The following is a 19930-nucleotide window of genomic DNA, read 5'->3' on the forward strand; positions in this document are numbered from 1 at the left end:
TAACCCTTTTGATGGACAAAAAAAGAAAAGAGGATATTGTTATGGAGGTCCCCATCGAAAGGTGACTTTAGAAGAAAGTAGCAAAGGTGTTTGGGTTCCCTCAAAGAAAGGGACCTCATAAAATGTAATCTAAATCTCACTATCACTAAAGTCAGCTCACTCAGCATCTAATGGATGAGCTCCACAGCTGTATTTTTTTCCCCCTCCTTTGACTTTGTCTTGACCGGTTATGGGTATATAGTAGAAGAAAACATGATAACAAACAGCAAACTGAAAATGAAAATGATGTTATGTTTTGGTTCTGTGTGATCAGTGTTTTGTGTTCCTCATCTCTCCCCTTGTCTCGTCATGTGTACCACGCCCACCTGTGTGTGTCTTCCCTTCCCCGTGTGGTCAACCAATAAGTGCCCTCAGACATGTGTGTCTTCCTCAGGTGTGTCTTGTCAAGTAATTAGCAGAGGTGTATTTAGGCCCCGTCCACATGAAAGCCAGTTTCAGTGTATCCTCACAAGTTTCTTAACGTTTAGGCCTTTTGTCCATACGATGGTGCGGTTTCGGAGCTTGAAACCGATCACTTTTGAAACCGGGCTCCAGAGTGGAAAGATTTAAAAACGTGCCCCGTATCCTTCCGTCTGGACACCAGTGATGACGTAATGGTCGCAGCTTGATGACGACACATTGTAGTTTGATGATGTATGCTCCAATTCTCACGTGACTGCGCACGAACCGTCAGTCTGTCAACAACAATGGCGGATAGCCGTGTAGTAGTCGTCTTGCGCAGCCTCTAGCTTGCTTATGCTTTTGCAGCAAAATATTTTCCTTCTTTATTCCCACGTTCAACAAGCGGTGTTGTACTTTAATCACCCGCCATTGTCACTTCTCCTGCGTTTGTCTTTTTCATAGCCAAGTTTGCTCTGTAGATTGCAATAAAGTTAGAAAAAAAAGTGTTCGCCTTCTTCGCTGATTCTTCTTCTACGCTTTCCGTTAACTCCCCATAGCTGCGCTACAGTGCCACTCCAGACTTGGCATATACATTACAGCCGTTAAACGTCCTCAGCGTCTTCTTTTGGACACGCGCAAGTCTTGAAATGCTTGCGTGTGTGCAAGATTTGTTTGAGGAACGAAGCCGGCTTTGCTTCCGTCTGGAGGGGGCCTTAATTTGTGGTATCTTGTTTTTCCATTTGCTTGATTAAATCTTTTTTTTTTTTAACTTCATCCCTGCCTTGCTGCGTAGCTTCCCTGCACTTGGGTCCACAACCTCCATCCTAACACCTGACACATGAGAATGCAGTGCAGAAAATGCAACTCCTGTTTCATTGCTTCCTACGGCACAATTGAAGGTTGATCAGCTACTCGGAGAGATTGCGTCCCTCTTTAGATATTTTACAGTATCTGGGCTCACAATGGAGCACCTTGTCTCTTTCCTCAGGTTTAGGTTATCGATCGGGGACCTTTGTAAAGTCGGAGCAGAGTGCTGAGACAGCAGAAGCTGGCAGCACGATGAACTGCTCCCACTAATTAAAAGGGTAAGAAGGTGAATGTGGCCCCACGGGACCAGTGCAAGAAACGGCCCTGTGCAACCAGTGCTCATCGTCCATGGTTGCTAACAAGACCGGAACGTGGAAAACATTGATTTCCTGCCGGCACACAGGATGAGGGGTATTCACTCACAAGCACTTTGCTGTGTAATGCAACAAATATTTTTGGACCTCCTCTCCGAGCTGGAGGTGCCCCTGTTTCAACATGACTTGTAAACATGGAGTGCTATAAATAAATGATAAAGTCTCGCAGTTCAAATGAGGTGCGCCGCCTGAATCTTTGAGAAGGCGCCAGCGAAGATCAGTACTGAAATATTCAAAGGAAATCAATTAGCTTATTTCCTTCATCAACATGGCATATTTCAGGATCAAAGTGTTTTTAGGAACCTCATTGTGCTTCACAAGCAAACACATCTGATGAGTAGCTATGTGTTTTTAATCTCAGAGGAGAATCCGCCGAAGCAGAGCGACACTTCAAAGAAACCATTTTTGTTCCATGTTGAGATCTCAAAATACTTGTGAACACAAAATGTGACAAACAAATATGTGAACAGTGATTTGTTTACAAAAAAAAGAAGAAAAGAAAATCTCAAGTAGATGCATAACTATGACTCCAATTTATCCATGTGAGATAAAACAAATCCAAGGAATCGGTAGTTCGAAGTCAAACAAGAATCTAGAACGTGAGCATAACTGGTCATCTTCCTTGTTTACTGGGTTTATTTCTTTGAGTTTTTTTGTATATACTGTTTATTATTCCAAAAGGTTTTCAACATGAGAAGGAAATACGAAAATTGTAAAAATAATACAACTAAAAAAAAGAAATGTAATCTCTGAAGAAGGGACAGTAATTCATTGCAGGTCATATCTTGCCAAAAGTTGATAGTTTTATTGTTATCAACATTTAGGAGACATATCATTCACCCCCACAATTTGACACCAGCTCCTACGTGTTTCTGTCACATGTCTGCTATATGCTTAAGGAAGAAGAATTACAGCACCCTTTGTTTTCATTTTTCACCAAATACAGCTTTTTCTGAGGTGGCAGTCTTGTCCCATGCAAATGAATTGAACCAGTTTGTTACCATGACGACTACGGACAGAGCTAAGGGGTTGTGACCAGGCACAAGCAGAACCCGTAAGTAGCCTAGAGTATGAAGAATGAGACCGTAAATGCATCATTTGTAATTTCACTCATGGAGGCAGCACTTCATCACTAGGCTACTAAGTTCCACTTACCTATCAGTGAGCACACATTGCCACACACAAATGCTAACTAGTATCAATGCCAATATGCATATATCTGTTTTCTATACCGCTTATGTTCACTGGGGTCCTGGATAAGCAGATCATACCCCATCTGACGTTTGGGCAAGAGACAAGGTACACAATGGACTGATCATCACCCAATCACGGGGCACATACCACCCAACACGTGCAGTTGGGGCTCCACTTGGTGTACTTGGGCTTTGGCTGGGCATGGGCTTATGGTGGGCTTCGTTGTTGGGCAGTAGGTGAGCAGTAGATGGGCGAAACTAAGTAAGGGCAAAAAGTGGGCTCTGGCTGGGCTTCACTACAAAATATTTAAATTTCGCAAAATAACAGCATGAGCGATAGAGCTTACTAATGGGCCTATATTTCTTTACGATTAAGTAAAATGTTCAACTTAATATTGACACTTTCTTAAAATAATCGCCTAAGTAATGTCATGTTTGTGTTCTGTTTTTCCTTGTGTGTCTCCCTTGGTCTTGTTAAGTGTAATCCTGCCCTTCAACCAATCAGTGCCCTCAGCCGCTTGTGTCTTGCCCCAGGTGTGTCTTGTTGTGTCATTAGTGTGTCTCCTGTCTCCCCTTTGTCTCTGTCAATTCATTCTGTCAAGAGGGTGGAGTTTGGTGGAGGACCCAAACGCAGGAAAGCAGGGCAAGGAGGCAGAGGTGATGTAAAAAAAAAAAGAAAAGAAGAAGGAATTTAATGATACAAAACAAAAGCAAACTCCAAATGGCAAGTGAAACAAAACGTGGGGACAACAACAAGGCAAAATACCGGCAGTGTGACGGGAGGAAAACGACAATGAATCGACGCCGACAGAGGGGAGACAGGAGACTAAATACACACACTAACGACACAACAAGACACACCTGGAGCAAGACACAAGTGGCTGAGGGCACTGATTGGTTGACACGAGGAAGGGCCAAGGGAGACACACAAGGAAAAACAGAACCCAAACATGACAGGTAATTTCTTTACACACAAACACAACAAATTGAACCATTTCCATCACAAGGAGATGATTTAGCCCAAAATAATATTTTTTTTCAAAAAAAAAAAAGACTTTTATTATAAAGAGGGTGACAATATGTATTATTTGGACTATTAATAGGCCATTCAATACAAGTTTGATAGCACAAGATGAGTGTTCAAACCTAGAAGAAAGCGCTGCACAGTATTCCGAAAAGATATGGGAACCCCCCCCATTTGAGCCAATTAAAGGAAGTATTATTTGGCCACTTCAACGAGTACTTCAGGCTCCAGGTTCATTTGAGTTGGAAAACGAATAATTCTGTTTGTCCGTGCTGCCGGTGGTAGCCACATTGGCCACTTGTAAAACATGAAATAAAAACTTGAAGCTACTTTTTTTTTTATCGTTTTTAATTTTTGAAATAATGCATGATGATTTTTACATACTCTTTTTGAATCACCCTGTAGGAACTTAAAATTTCAGGATGACATTTTTGGGAACAGATTTCAACTTCTGAAGTGTAATTTTAACATTTAGTTAAGTGTTATTTTACAGAGTTGTAGATTAGAGATGTAATCAAGCTCCGCTTTCACACCAGCACTTCTCAGTTTTAGAGAAGAATTGGCGGCGTTTTCCTTTTCCTCGCTTGTCACGGGAATCACTGACATTCAAAAAAAAGGAATTTGGGCACTGGAAGTCATTTTAACTTACAGAAGAGACTTCCCCAAAAACTGGACTTGAGTGATGGGTTGATGTCACATTAAATGTATTTAAAACATCAATTTTGTCCTGTGTCTGACTTTGGTTCCAAGGTGTCCTGGTTCAAACCCATGTCATGGCAGCCATTTTTTAGCAGCCAACTTTTTAACTAAGACCCAGCTGGGCAGCCGAGATGGGGCCCATTCACCAGCCCATTCCATACCTATGTGGGTTTTAGCTCGGGCCCCTATGAGGCCCATTTTAAAATCAATAGCTAGGGCCCCTATGAGGCACCTTGAACCCATCTGGGTTTGCCCACATGGGGGCCACCATGAAATCCCTTGCCAAAATTGACAGGGGCCCAGCTGGGCAGCCCAAATGGGACCCATTCACCAGCCCATATCCAACCCACATGGGCCCCACATCGGTGTTTTGATAGGGATATAGACAAACTTTTAGATTCATATTCCCACCTACGGACAATTTGGTTGTTCAATTAACCTAAGAAAGACTTTGAGCCAAAGCCGCGATTGTGAGGCAGACGTGCTAACCACTCACCTGTCGTGCTGCCCCAATGCCACAACTAGTAAAAAACATATTGAGGGGGAAAAAAAGGTGCACAGTGTTGCTGAGAGCTTTAGCATGTCTCACCCAGTGAAAGGCTTTTTTTTGTGTGCCTGAAGTGTTATAAAGTGTCAGTGTTGAAACGTGGCCTTTGGCTTCAACAATTTCACACCAGATGAAGCTCTGGAGACGAGCTAAAACACAAATGGCAGTTCAAAGGCTGCCCATGACAGAACATCAAAAAGGGCAGAAGGATAAAGTGTGTTCGATGTGACAACACAAGGGAGCGCATACAGCCTCTCACACACTAGAGAGAGAAAAGACCTCCAGAGCACAGCTGATGGAAGGAATCCAACAATGCAGTGTGTTAAAAAAAAAAGTGTAAATAAATACCAAACTGAAAGAAAATCTCTGTTACATAAAAGGAATAATTTCAAAGTGCACGCAAAGATGGATTTTTGTCACACAATTGTTCTTACATACAATCAAGCAGGGCTGGGCAATAAATCAAATTAATTCCATAGATCGTCATTTTAAAAATCGAATTGTTGAAAATTTGCTCAATCGTGAGATCGCATTTTGTCTTCTGGATTATTAAAAGATGTTGTTCTTATGTTCTGTTAAATTCAAATGTTATTGTGAGTTGCAATTTTGCACAAGTTGCAGAAAATGCTGGATGGGTGGTTTACAAGACATGTTTACAATAGCTACCAACTAAATTGTGGCATTTAAGCACAAATTATGAATGTTAAATTTATGTCAAAACTAATTTAGAATCAGTATACATTATTGTTTGTCTTAACATTTTGCACAGGAATTATTTTTGAATAAATTAAACCTTTAAATAAACATTTGTTGGGTTTATTAGATTAAAATCGATTAAAATCGTAACCGTCCTGAATGACTGCAAAAATCGTGATTTTCTTTTTTGGCCATATCGCCCAGCCCTACAATCAAGCGTATTTGAATTTATTTTCCGCATCACTCCACAGGCTATTTCCCCAAGACGGATGACCACGCCACCGCATCCCGCAGATGAATGTGAAGAAACTCAAAAGTGTGTTCTTCTTCTCCAATTAATGAATAACACAAGATCGTAAGATGGAACTATATATACTGTATATAAAAAAAAAAGTTCAATTATATCTTCTTGCTACATTCTCTTTACACTTGACTTACAGCATAAAACTGAACTCATCGTTATGGAGATCCTACACTGTAAAAAAAATGAAATAATAAATTGTATATTGTATGTAATATAACAGCATATGACAAAAAATAATGTGGTCAATCTTTTAAAACATGGCCAATAACTGTAAAGACTAGATAGCGGGTTTTAAATTGCAACAGTTTACAGTTAGGGTAATTAATTTATACAGCGTTATTTCCCCTTACAAGGCTCTCAAACCACTTTACATTTTGACTAGTCATTATGGGACTGCTGAAAGCAGCACATATTACTCTCCACCCTAGAAAATCCCGAGATTTTTCCGCAAAAATGCGGCCCGTACCGTAGATCGCACCGGGACAAATGAGGTATCAAACGATGCGGCTCGATCTGACTCGGTGCGGCATTACTTTTCTAGGAATTCCGAGTTACCATGGCGACGCAATTCCCCAAAAACTCCCCAAAAACTCTGGAGAAAGGGGGAACAAATTACAGATCAAGCACCTTTTTCCAAGACACGCTGCGCACGCATACGTTATCCGACCGATACGAATTTTAGCTCATTTTGTAGGAATTTTTCCCATCTTTAGCTCAGTGTCGAAATCTTTTTTAAGGAATGTAAGCTCTCCCCTCTGTGCGGGTTCAAAGACAGTGAGCAAACAGCAGACAAATAGCCTTCTCCCATTGTTGTGTATTGCAAGTGCCAGAGTGGAGCAATTAACTTTAGAGTGGCGGGAACAAATAAATGTACTTCCAAAAGTTTCACTTCAACTCGTCACCATGGCCACAATCTTTGCTCACTAGACATCAAATTCTCACATTTTGTAGTCACGAGTGTCTTCTTTCAGACAAACTAACTTTTATTTGGCTAAGGTGTCATTTAGTACCTTTATTTTCACTTTATGCGAGGACAAGTCGGACGAACTCACCTATCTCTTCCATTCAGGCGCCTTTACCCCAGCATTTCTGATAAATCATAAGTTTTCAACCTGCTCTCATTTGGTCATTTTTCATCCGATTAAAAAAATTAGAACATGCTCGTGTTCCCCAAACTCTTGCTGTTCTAACGAGCCATTTCTTGAATCTGTATCTCGAACCGTTAAGTCGTGAGAGGCTTTTGTTCAAGGGGTGCGTCTCTCATACGATCTCAATGGAATGTGGGGCGCGTGACGGCTCCAAGTCAAAAATGTGTGTGCGCTCTTAAAGTGACAGTGAGATATTTTTAGTTTCTGTTGATTATGGTTAACTTCCACATTTCTTGACCGATTTTTGTCGTTTAAATTTTAAACTCTTTAGCTCATTTACATTTTTTTAAATACATTTTCAGGGACAGTGAAATACTTTTAGTTGATGTTGATTATGGTTAACTTCCACATTTCTTGAGCGATTCCAGTCGTTTAAATTTTAAACTGTTCAGCTCATTTACAAAGTCAAATGTGTGTGCGTGAAAGTGCATTTTTCTTAAAGGGACAGTGAGATATTTTTAGTTGATGTTGATTATGGTTAACTTCCACATTTCTTGAGCGATTCCAGTGGTTTAAATTTTAAACTGTTCAGTTTATTTACAAGAGTCAGCAGTCCCATTCAAAATTTCCGCGGGAATTTTTCTAGTTCATCTTGTAATGACACAGCATTAGAAGTTCAGGATTTTGCTCACGGCAACTTCAACATGTCCACCAAGGGGATCGAACCCACAACCTCAGACGAGCACTCTACCATTGATCCACACTGCCACTCTTGTTTATGATTTTAGATTTCATGAAATGTACACTTGCAGCATCCGTAAGCCCAATTGTTTGCTTTGCGTATCATTCACCCTCTCAAGCTTTCCTTTTAACTATATCTCATTAGATGTCCTTTCAAAATAAATGTTAATACAATGAATGCTACCATCTAGGACATTACAGAAATTGTAGTTATTATCACCTTTGAAAAAAATGTCAATTCACAAAGAAATAATGGTAAAATTATAAATTTTTACTGTTAATTTCTCTGTAACTATATATACATTTTTTAGGGTTTTAAAGTTTAATTTGACATTTTATTCCATTTAATAACAGACACATATTTGTGAAATGATGATTCATTTGTGAACGTATTTTAATAATCAGAACAGAAATATTGTGTGTGTTTACAGTTACAGTGATTTCATGTTATTTTACAATTGGCATGTAAAATCTGAGTTTATTTTTGTAAATTAAATGTTTTGTTGTTGTTGTTTTTTTTACAGTATAACCAACATGGAAAACGAGTGTCTGATGTAACTACGGTACTTCACAATGTGCTGCAAATTGTATTTGATATAGCAAAGAAAACAGGAAGGTGCAACAACGGCATTTTCGACTTGTTTTCTGTATCAAATGCAACATAAATGAATGCTAACTGTCATCACACTACCGATACCAGCCACACACGGCTAGCAGCAATTAGTATCGCTGCCAAGTTGGCTGGCAAAAATAATGGCCTCATGTCGTATTAGTGAAGTGCATGAAGAAGAGCGACTAACAGAATGTACACCAAATCCCAAGCCGGCAAACACAAAAGCTGAACACACGGCTCTTTGTCTCATTTGGAAGTCACTCTTATTAAAAGCCAGATTTGGAAACCAATGCAACACATACGATTAAAAGAAGCATTAGTGAACTGATTCAAAAACAGCTTTTTAAAAAACCAAAACAATGCTTGTTTGACTCCATCACATTTGATATTGATTACATTATAAATAAAAAATAGAATTACTTGTTGCACTAAATCGAATTAATTCATCTGCGATCGAGACTGAAAGGCAGCAAAGACAGACCGTTGGAGGACACAAAACATACGACATGGCGTTCATATTTAATACCAGAAATCCGCTACTTTTCCATTGAATTTGAACGATGTAAACATTGCTTTCATGACTTTTAGTACTGATATCCCTCGCCAACACTTTCCGGCTGAATGGAAATGAGACCATTTAAAACACATCCATTTTTCTCCAGACACATTTTTATTGCCATGGTTCAAGAGACAATTTTACACGTTACTCCTGCATTGTATTCAACGAACTGTGCCAGTCGCAGCCTAATGAGAGTCATTTTCGAGAGCCCTTCTTTTTGTACGACGTGCAGGAGGCACATCTCACTCAAGTGCGCAAAGAACAAAATACATCACATGGAAATAAAAGCGCTGCAAGATCACAATAATGTTGTCAAAATCACTTCTTTTAAACTTACATTTAAAAATGTGATTAGTAGAACATGCTTTTATTGTGAAACCTGACTCCCATGCTTGCAGCGCGGATTCCGTTCTTAATCAGTGATGCTCGAGTGTGAATAGTTGTCTCTTAACTCATTCACTGCCATTGACGGCTATAGACGTCAAAAATTCATTTGAACTATTTCTATCCGTTTAAGATTTTTTTTCCACTTTGTTAACAAGAGTATGAAAACCTAGATTTTTTTCGCCTGACACCCCTCATTTTTAATAATCTTTCCTTTTGGAAATCTTTAAAACAAATGAAGAAAAGATTATTAAAAATGAGGGGCGTCAGGTGATTCATTTTTTTATTGTAATTAATCGCATGACTTCACTAATTAACTCACGATTAATATTTTTTTTTAATATCTGTTCTAAATGTGCAATAAAAAAAATCTAGGTTTTCATACTCTTGTTAACAAAAGTGGAAAAAATGTTCAACTAATAGAAATAGTTAAAATAAATGTGTTTTTTTGTTTTTGTTTTTCTGGAGAGCTCAGTATTGTTCATTCGGTAATTTTACCGATTTGACATGTCATCATCATTGCTCTCTCTCTTTAAAAAAAAAAAAAAAAAATATTTTTTTTATTTTGTATGTGGGTGAGAACGTGTATGTGCGTGTGCGTGTGTGCGTGCATGTGAGTGTGTATTCATTAGTTCACCTAAAACCTATTAAAAAATCCCATACCGTTCACCTAAACCGAACAATTCCAGCCAGAGTCGTGAGGCCGTCAGGAGAACCGAGGAAGGACCAAAGAAAAGAAAGGAAAGTGAAATCCAGCACTGAGCAGACAAAATAAAATAATAAAATGTTGACGTCCATAGGCGTCAATGGCAGTGAATGAGTTAATGCGCCCTGCGATCGACTGGTGACCAATCCAGGGTGTCGTCTGCATTTGGCCTCTGGGTGGTCTTGCCACTGTGAACGTGTCTTCATGAGCCGTCAAACAAAATCCAGCCTTAATCTGATGAAAACTCATTCACCGTAGTGTGTTTAATCACAGAGGAGTGACACATTTAATTGGCTCACAAAATTTGTGAATCATCCTCCAAGGGAGCATGTCAGCATTCATTTAAAAGCTCGCCCCACCAGGCAGACCCGAGCATGGAAAAGAGCATTAGCAGCTCTCGCAACATCACGTTGTCCTCCTAAAGGCTGCCATGTCATTTGATCAGGTTCATGTGCGGGGACATTTTGAGTTTGAAGACTCAGTGCTCTATATTCATAAGCAGCAGACAGCTGAGCTTGAGCGTAAAACTTGACTTAGTCATGTTTCGTGTGGTTGGGCTCAGCGCCATGCTGGACTACTGAGGGCGTTTGCATTGACAGGCCCCTGATGCACATGATCATTCGGTGGCTAAAAGTAGGTTACATTTAAGGCCTGCTGGAACCACGTCTAAGTATTGACGCAGGTAGTTTAACTCATTCACTGCCATTGACGGCTATAAACGTCAAAAATTCATTTCAACTATTTCAATTAGTTTAGCTTTTTTTCCCCACTTTTGTTAACAAGAGTATGAAAATCTAGATTTTTTTTATTGTACATTTAGAACATATATAAAATGTGTGATTAATCGTGAGTTAACTAGTAAAGTCATGCGATTAATTACGATTATTAAATTTTAATTGCCTGATGCCCCGAATTTTTAATAATCTTTTTTTAATTATTATTCATTCACTGCCATTATCGGCTATAAACGTCAACAATTCATTTGAACTATTTCTATTCAAAAAATGTTCCACTTTTTGTTAACAAGAGTACGAAAACCTAGAATTTGTTATTTTACATTTAGAACAGACATAACATTTGTGATTAATCGTGAGTTAATTAGTGAAGTCATGCGATTAAATACGATTAAAAAATGTAATGGCCTGTCACCCCTAATTTTTAATAATCTTTTTTTTAAATGAATTTATGGCAGTGAATGAGTTAATGTGATTTTGGTGAACTTAATGGAAATTAATTTGAAATTGTGGGACGTTAGCGTATACATTATAGACAATGTTAAATAATTAAACTTTTCTTAAAAGTTATATGTAAATTGTCGATGGAGGGGGCGCCAAATAAAATCTCGCCACATTGGCTAGAGCTGGTGAGAGGTACTTTCAAACTGTAAAACTCGCAGATGAAAAAAAAAAAAGTCAGCTGGCACCAATTAATATGACATGGATGTTTGGTTGTCAGCGTAATAGACACATTATGGCCGATGGGCAGTCAAAGAGCGTACAGTATATTTACATTAAGCTACAAAACAAAAACAAAAAAAACGCTTCTCAATTTTACAAATTTACTCCTCAAATAAAGTTATTGATTAGCAAATTTGCTCCTCAAAGAAAAACTTATTTTGAGCCATGTATGTATCTATTTTTAACAAATATTCAATACCATTACTCGATTAATATTGCCACAGTTAAAAAAAGAAAACAAAATATGACTTCATTCTCATCTCATCACATTACAATTCTATTTTTTTTTACTTTTTCCTCTTGTTTGTTTCTTTTCAATGTGGCCCTAATGCGTACCTGTGAACTATCTACAACTATGTTCCAATTATCAACTTACCTGTGTCACACAAAATATTTGTAGTGTGTGTGCGTGTATGTGTGCATGCATGCATGTGTGTGTGTGTGTAGTTGAATGCATCACCGCTTAAATGAAAAAAGGTCACCAGACAGAGACCGTAGTCTACAAAGTGCTTGGTCCCGTATTAATTAACCTCCACTATAGTATAGATCATATTTCCCATTCAGCTACCAGCTAGTGCTTACATAACCCATGTCTTATAATTCATAATCTTGCTTTCCTCAGCCATGCTAATTGAAAAAATGCAGAGAAGCATATCTTTGTATATGTAGCGCACACACGCACACACATACAGTATACATACACAAACATGAACCTAAGTATGCTGTCAGAATAGATTAGGACACAAGCGCAAAGCATGCGTGAAATCTGCCGCAGATGCCCGAGGCGGTCGGACGGAGGAGGCGGATGAGCGAGAGACAAGAAGGGAGAGCAAGTGAGAAAGATAAAAGGGAGTGAGAGCAAAGATCAACAGAAACCGGCTACAGCTTTACTTCTGACGTTGTGTACCTGACCATGATGACAGATGACAAACCTCATGAGGGCATGAACCTCGCTGATTTATCAAACTGCATCTCGGCTTTCATGCGTCTTTGGTCATGGCCTAGTAAAGTGTTTCAGAAAAGTACATCGCAAGCCGTTGTTATTTGACCAATTTTGCAGCATAAATGATCATCTGTTGCTGCACCAGCGTTTCTGAATTTTACGCCACATCTTTCCTGACACGATGCTTGCGCAATACCGTCAACAGCAACAATGGTGGATCATCATGTTGAGCTCGTAATGCCGAGCATGATAATACGTTTACAGCAAAATCTCCTGCTCCTCCTCTAACACGGTCAGCAACAAGTGGAGATGTTCATTGTTAGTTATCTGTACAAAACAAAGCATTCCTAAGCTAAGGTAGTGTGATCCATGCTTGCTTCATTCAAGCAAAGCAACGGTGATCAGTTCTTGCCTTGAATGTCTTTGCTTGTTTTCAAAAGTAAGTGAATGGCAGAGGTATGGTCGAAAGCGGGCGTACTTATTCTGAAGGACAGTTCTGACGGTCTTTTGGTGATAATAAATGCAGGGACACTTTTATTGACAGCTGCATTCTTGGCAGTGAGAAAGAGTTAGTGTAACCAGACAGTCCCGAGTCTCGGCAGATTTTGCCAGCCACATTGTTTTGTCCCACTATTATGCAGGTGCCGTCCAGGAGTTCCATTTATTTATTTATTTATTTATTTAAGTATTTATTTATTTAAGTATTTATTTATTTAAGTATTCATTTATTTAAGTGTTTTTTATTTATTTAAGTATTTTTTATTTATATAAGTATTTATTTATTTAAGTATTGTTTTATTTTTTTTAAGTATTTATTAAGGTATTTTTTTATTTTATTTTTATTTAAGTATTTATTGAAATAATTATTTATGTATTTATTTATTTAACTATTTATTTATTTAAGTATTTTAATTTATTTAAGTATTTATTCATTTATGTATTTTTTATTTATTTAACTATTTATTTAGGTATTTTTTTATTTATTTTTTATTTTTCGTATTTATTTTTAGCAAGCCAATTGCTATCTAACAGGCATGTATTCATCACAGCGGAACTAGGACTCGTTCCCGCTTCCGTGCCTAAGAATCATAGGAAATGTAGTCCTACTAGCCCAATGAAGCATCCACTCCCTTGCAACTAACATTAAACAACCAAGATCATGTACGTACATGTAGTTGATAAGGCAGTTTTATAGGGTGACATAAATTACCGTGACGGTCTTGATGCGTCCGCTGCTTCTGGTGCAAGTCCATCCCGAGCGGTTGAAAAGAAGGCTGCAAACTTCGCCATCCACACAGGGAGTCATCTCACACCACTGACGACTCCGCACGATTCTCGCTGGGAGAGGAGAGACACGGGTTAAGCACTATACCTGGCAGAGGGCAACATTTCCAAATTATCATTTTTTTCTAAACAATAAATCAATAAATTTGACAGCATTTTTTCGATTGCGTGAAGATTCTTGGATTACTTGATTACCAAGAATGGTATAAGTAGGCCATGTGTGTATAATTATTTTGTTTTAACCTCACAGTGGAACCATGCTGGGATCCTTGTCGAACTTCCATTGGACAGATTATTTAGAATTTTTGAACATTTTGTATTTATTCATTCACGTACAATTGACACATAGAACATTGCTGTGCATTCTCATTGCAAATACAGTGTGTTAAAGATATTTTTAATGTTGTGTGCTGCTACTGAGTACTACTGAGAATTTCCCCATTGCAGCAATAATACTGTTTTATTCTATAGTTCCCTTATAGTGCAAATAGAAATAACCTGTACTTATTTTAATGAGTTAATCCTACTCAAATGTCAAATGTAAAGTCTTAAATAAAAAATAAAAAATCTGCTTTTTTAACAGCATTTGCTGCTGCTAAGGACAGAGACGGTTCTAATTGTATATTTTTGAATAAGAATCCGAGACTTTAAATGTTGCACTCTTTTATACTATATTCAAACTGAACTAATACATAAATAGATATGGAATATCTCGTTAATTTATTTGTCCACTTTCTACTAATTACACACTAATTTACAGTTCATATTCATGCATTAAAATAAAAATATAAAATACATAGTAAGCAGCGGCCCAGGATTATTATTATGTTTATTTGTTCTAATGTGACTAGTGCTGAACCAGAAATTAACGCTGACAAACATTTCCCAACCACGTCATGAAAAGAGGACCAGATTAGAAAAAGCAAATGGAAAGCCGACACTTCCAAGCTATCAGTCTGATGCAGACGAGGACGGCGGCGTCATCTTGCGGGCGACGCTCTCGTCGCCCCTGTGAGCTGCATCTGCGTGACATTGAATTAGCATCCGCCTGTGGTCCGCAACGATAAGAGCTGATTGTTCTTTACACAGTGTGCTAAAATAAAAAACACGCAAAGGTTATCGGCCCTCAATGGACCTGGTCCGGGTCCAACCCACTTACCTCCCCCCTTCCCTTCCATGGGCAGCCTTTTGTGGAACGAGCTAACATGGTCGGCAAATTGAAAGAAAGGGATGACGATTTGTCGAACGTCTATGGATGGAACTATGTGGTGTACCTTATTTCTTTGAATACGGCGTATCCCATCAGCAGGGTAATAAAACCTTCACGAGACGAGGTTATCTCATCAAGCCCAACAAGACTTAAGAGCCTATTTGCACCTCATACCTGCAATCCCATACAAAAAAATGTTACGGGGAGCCCGCAGAAACGCTCCAGTGACCTTCCTCCTGTAACACCTCTGTGAATTTTCATTCCAAATTTATCAGTCAGTTGCACATGTAGTTGGGGGTACATGACCGGGCCAGCAAAACTCAATTTCCAGAGCCGAGAAAATAAAAAAAGGCTGAGTTGGCACAGTGACGGGAGTGCTGACTAACCAGGGAGCGCGTCCGACTCCGTCTGAGAATGGTGGAGGTCAGATGAAATAAATGTGTCTTGAGGCTGCCGCACTGTGCTGTGACCTTGTTACTGCTTCAATGCGGGGCCACGACTTGATCCAGGCTGTCAAACTGCGAAGCGGTCTAACTAGTCTGATAGTGTTTTAGGAGGTAGACCACGATAGAGACAGAACTGCCGTTATTTTTTGACAACATTTAGATTCCCTACATGTTCATCTTTATTTCAGTGTCTTTTTTTACCCCCTTGTTATTACTTTTTCAGCATTGTTTTATTAGTCTAGTAGTGAGGAAATGCAACACTGATTTGTAATAAACCAATGTCATTGCTAGCTAACAGAAGTCTATGCTATTGTTTTTTTGACCAAACGTCAACGTACTGCCTGATTCCTGAATAGCAGACATGCCTTGCTCTTAAAGAGACACGCACATTTATAAAAAAAATTGGCTAATTTAAAAATTCGTAGCAAAATAAAGTACCAAATTATAATTGTGTTATGCTATTCTGCCCAAAACATTTCCCAAATTGATAGATTTTTTTAAAAATTAAGATCAAGTAAAATACGCCACCGGTTGGCGCGCAGCACATCCACTTAACAACCAGCAGGTGGAGCCAGACGTTGATCTACTGTAATCTGCCAGCTCTACACTGCAATATTAACATTACATTAGTGATAAATCAACTTAAAATCGATTAATTGCATTATTACAACAGAAATTAAACAATAAAACACACCCAAATTTCGCCCCCACTTAGTTGGGTGTGACAATCAGTGGAATTTACCTTTACCTTATTAGTGGACTAGCTAGGGCACGTCTCGTTGCGTGTATAGCATTGATGCTAACATCACCCTTCACAGTTGTTTGTATGGCTTGTGCAACCACACTATTACATGCTGTGTTTTTTTGGGTAGTTACAGAAAAATAAATATAGTAAAATAAGAAAATTATTACGTCAAATAAGCAAAATTATCCGCCAACAGAACAAGAAAATTTTACTTAAATTTGCCTGTAAGATTTAGAAAAATAAGAAAATAATACTAGGCCCATATCAACCACAGCTTGAAAATCTTTTTTTTTTTTTTAATACTTAAAACAAATAATATTGACTTTATCAAGCTGTAATATTTAGAACTCTTTTCTTAAAACACATAAAGACTCTCTTATGCTTGGCCAACTTAGCCTGAGTGTCAAGTAGGGAGGTAACAGGTCCTATTTTTTTATTGTCTTTATGACCCAGCCAGGGATTGAACCCACAACCTCCCAGTCTGAGGACACTCTACCACTAGACCACTGAGCTGGTAGTGCATTTACTGGAAAGAGGAAAAATGAGCTTTGTAAATATAACGAAACAAAGCACACAAACTGATTTTTACACCCCACAAAAAAAAAAATGCTTATACAATAAAGAGCTATATTGCACTTTTGTCTGATTGTTTTCACTTTTGTATTTTCCCATTTATCTCATCATGGTTAGTCATCTTAAAATATGGGGGAAAAAATTGTTTTAAGCCACTCAGTACTTAAAACTGGCTGTTAAACCTCAATGCCTGGGCTGCTTGATCAAATAAGAAAATTACGTAATAATTATCTGAAAATAAAGCAGAATGATCTTGTCTGACAATTTTATTTTAAGTAAAATAAATTTGTCAGGGCTGGTTAAATTTAAGAAATTATATCTTACTTAAGATTTTAATTTTTGCAGTGAATTTTTCCTGTCCATATGTACTTATAGTGTTGTAAAAGTTGCCTACACTTAACCACTGTAGCTGGGAGCACAAAAGAAATCAAATCATTGTGGAAAAATCTGGTCCAAACAACATATTTCTTTTGGAAAACATTACCATATGTAGTGCCATGAAAGATTTGTTTCTTGGATGTTGTTCTTAGCCTTCTTGTTTTTAATGACTTCTGTCAGTCATCGTTGATTGGCATCAATCAAACTCCTCCCCCATTGAAAATAACTGCTTAGTCCAAAATAAATTTGTGTGTAGAGTAGAAAATGTAAAAGTCTGGGAGCGGCACAGTAATTGTGCTTCAAGCACTCGTGGAATTAGCACAATAGAAAAAACGATTTCTCAAAACAACGAGGAAATGTTGAGGCTGCACTAAAAGCAGAATAAAACGGAGCATCTGCAAAATGCGTGACCTCTTTGCAAAGTGCGCATAAATGCTTGGAGCCAGAATAAACACAGTGTGAAGTCGACTCTTATCATGATGACTATCAAGCCACATGCGATAACGGTGTGGTGGCATGGCAACAGGAAGGCCAGCAGAGAGAAGTCGACAGCTTGGGAAGAAGATTAGACTTAGATCTTGCGATCTAGTGTGCAGATGTCATCAAAAAAAGCAGGTCAAAACAAAGACAAAGAAGTTGCATGTGGCCCAAACATGAGATCAAAGAGTAAGAGATTCAAACAGACTGACAATTGAGTTCAGAAAATAGATACACAACCAATTAAAAAACTGAAAATTCTACATACAAATGTGTGTTTTCTATGTATACAGAAGAACATATTGTAAAGTTATGGTCCAAGTCATTATTTCAGTTTTTTAAATTCCAGAAAACACGAAAAACAGAACCAACAAAATTTTATTTCAGAGGTAGAATTGAATGATCTAAATTTTGAGATATTTAAGACAAACAAAAATCCAAATATGGCTCAGCCTGTTATTTTAAGAAGGTGACGATATGTTTTCCTGACAAAATGAAATACGGAGCAGCAGTCACACCTCCAAGCTTGTCTAGCCAAGTTTGAGCAGGTCAGCATGTAGCCTGCAGCAGTTTGAGATACAAAAGTTGGGGGCAGTGAATGAAAAAAAAAAAAGGTAAATATGCCAGCACTTGCAACCTCATTCCATTCACTGTCCAACAGTTTGTGCTATAATTATTGCAATGTTTATCAGGTTAACTTTGTTGTCCATTGCAAAACACACACTGCACTGTACAAGGACTGTAGGAAATTTAAGAAATATATTACTTCAAATAAGCAAAATTATCTGCCAACAGAACAAGAAAATTTTACTTAAATTGACCTGTAAGATTTTGAAAAATAAGAAAATAATACTAGGCCCATATCAACCGCTGCGGTCTTGAAAATAGTATTTTCAGATTAAAAACAAGTCATGTCGACTTTTTTCAAGCTGTAATAAATAGAACTATTTCCTTAAGTATTTTTTTACGCTCAGATAACTATACTGAGGGTCAAACAGGGGGGTGACAGGTCCCATTTTCTTTGTCATGACCCAGCCAGGAATTGAACCCACAACCTCCAAGTCTGAGAGTAGGCACTCTACCACTAGACCACTAAGATGACAATGAAACGAGGAAAAATGAGCTTAGTAAATATATAACGAAATGAACCATATTGCACTCATCTGTTTTCATACTTGTATTTTTTCCCATTTATCATATTACTAGATTATGCAAAATCTTAAAATAAGAAAACTTGTGAAACCCCAGTTCAGGGCCTGAAATGTGGGGAAATGCATGTTTTAAGCCTCACAATACTCAAAACTGGCTGTTAACACTCAATGCCAAGACTGCTTGATCAAATAAGATAATTAAGTAATAAGTACCTTAAAATAAGCACAATGATCTTGCCTGACAATTTCATTTTGAGTAAAAATAACTTAACAAAATAAGCAAATTTAGGTTACATTTAAGAAATTATATCTTACTTAAGATTTCAGTTTTAGCAGTGCAGTGCAGCTTCAAAGGTTAAGTGCCCCTAATGTTGCACATTTCTACATTTTAGGAAGTGTCTAGCTCTAAAATGACACAAATATTCCCAAAAATACACAAAGGATGAAGAAACTCAGCAAGCTTGCCTTCACTCTGTTTTGGGGGTCATGCAAATGAGCCCCTTTGCACCCACTTCCTGTTCAACGGGACAATGTATTGTCGAAAAGGCAACTCAATTTCGGCTTGTGCGAGAGTCAATAAGTGTGAATGCGAACAGGTTGGGAGGTGAGATTCAAAGTATTAGCCCAGTTCTCTTTCATTAAGCCACCAGCTGCACACTATTGTAAATGTTGTAAATGTTCCGAAGGCTACACTTGAGGAATTAAGCCATGGATTTAACTTTCGCTTCATTACAGCAGACTAAAGTTAGAGTTTCAAATCCATGCGGTTTAGTTGGCCATTTTATACTTTGGAACCACAAAGTAATGCTAGAGGTCACGGAAAAAGCGACCTGACTGATCAGAGCCAAAGGAGGTTGAATCACCGATCTCTTCCTAGAAGACAACGCAAACAAACGCACACACTCATTACTCCTCAAGGGTTGTGAGGATTTACAGGTGGAACATTTATAAACGTCTTAAAACTGATGTTTGGAATGTAAGCTTAGCAGTCTAAAAGCTTCAGGGAATTGCAGAAGTTTAAGATCCATCTTGTAATCCCCTCACTTTCTTCAATCACGAGCTGGCAGTAGAAATGTTGGATGACAAATAA

At 38.2% G+C, this 19930-nt stretch overlaps 1 protein-coding gene across 4 annotated transcripts in view; it reads right to left on the bottom strand.

Moving 5' to 3' along the window:
* The window catches only part of tafa5l (TAFA chemokine like family member 5, like), a 56959-nt gene that overhangs the window by 7425 nt on the left and 29604 nt on the right, over positions 1 to 19930 (bottom strand). For all 4 annotated transcript variants that reach the window (XM_077546840.1, XM_077546848.1, XM_077546825.1 and 1 more), the window contains exon 3: positions 13787 to 13914. In XM_077546840.1, the coding sequence (XP_077402966.1) occupies positions 13787 to 13914 (128 nt within the window). The remainder of the gene's footprint in view (positions 1 to 13786; positions 13915 to 19930) is intronic.

Source organism: Vanacampus margaritifer, chromosome 1 (assembly GCF_051991255.1).
Source record: "Vanacampus margaritifer isolate UIUO_Vmar chromosome 1, RoL_Vmar_1.0, whole genome shotgun sequence".
Taxonomy (NCBI): Eukaryota; Metazoa; Chordata; class Actinopteri; order Syngnathiformes; family Syngnathidae; genus Vanacampus; species Vanacampus margaritifer.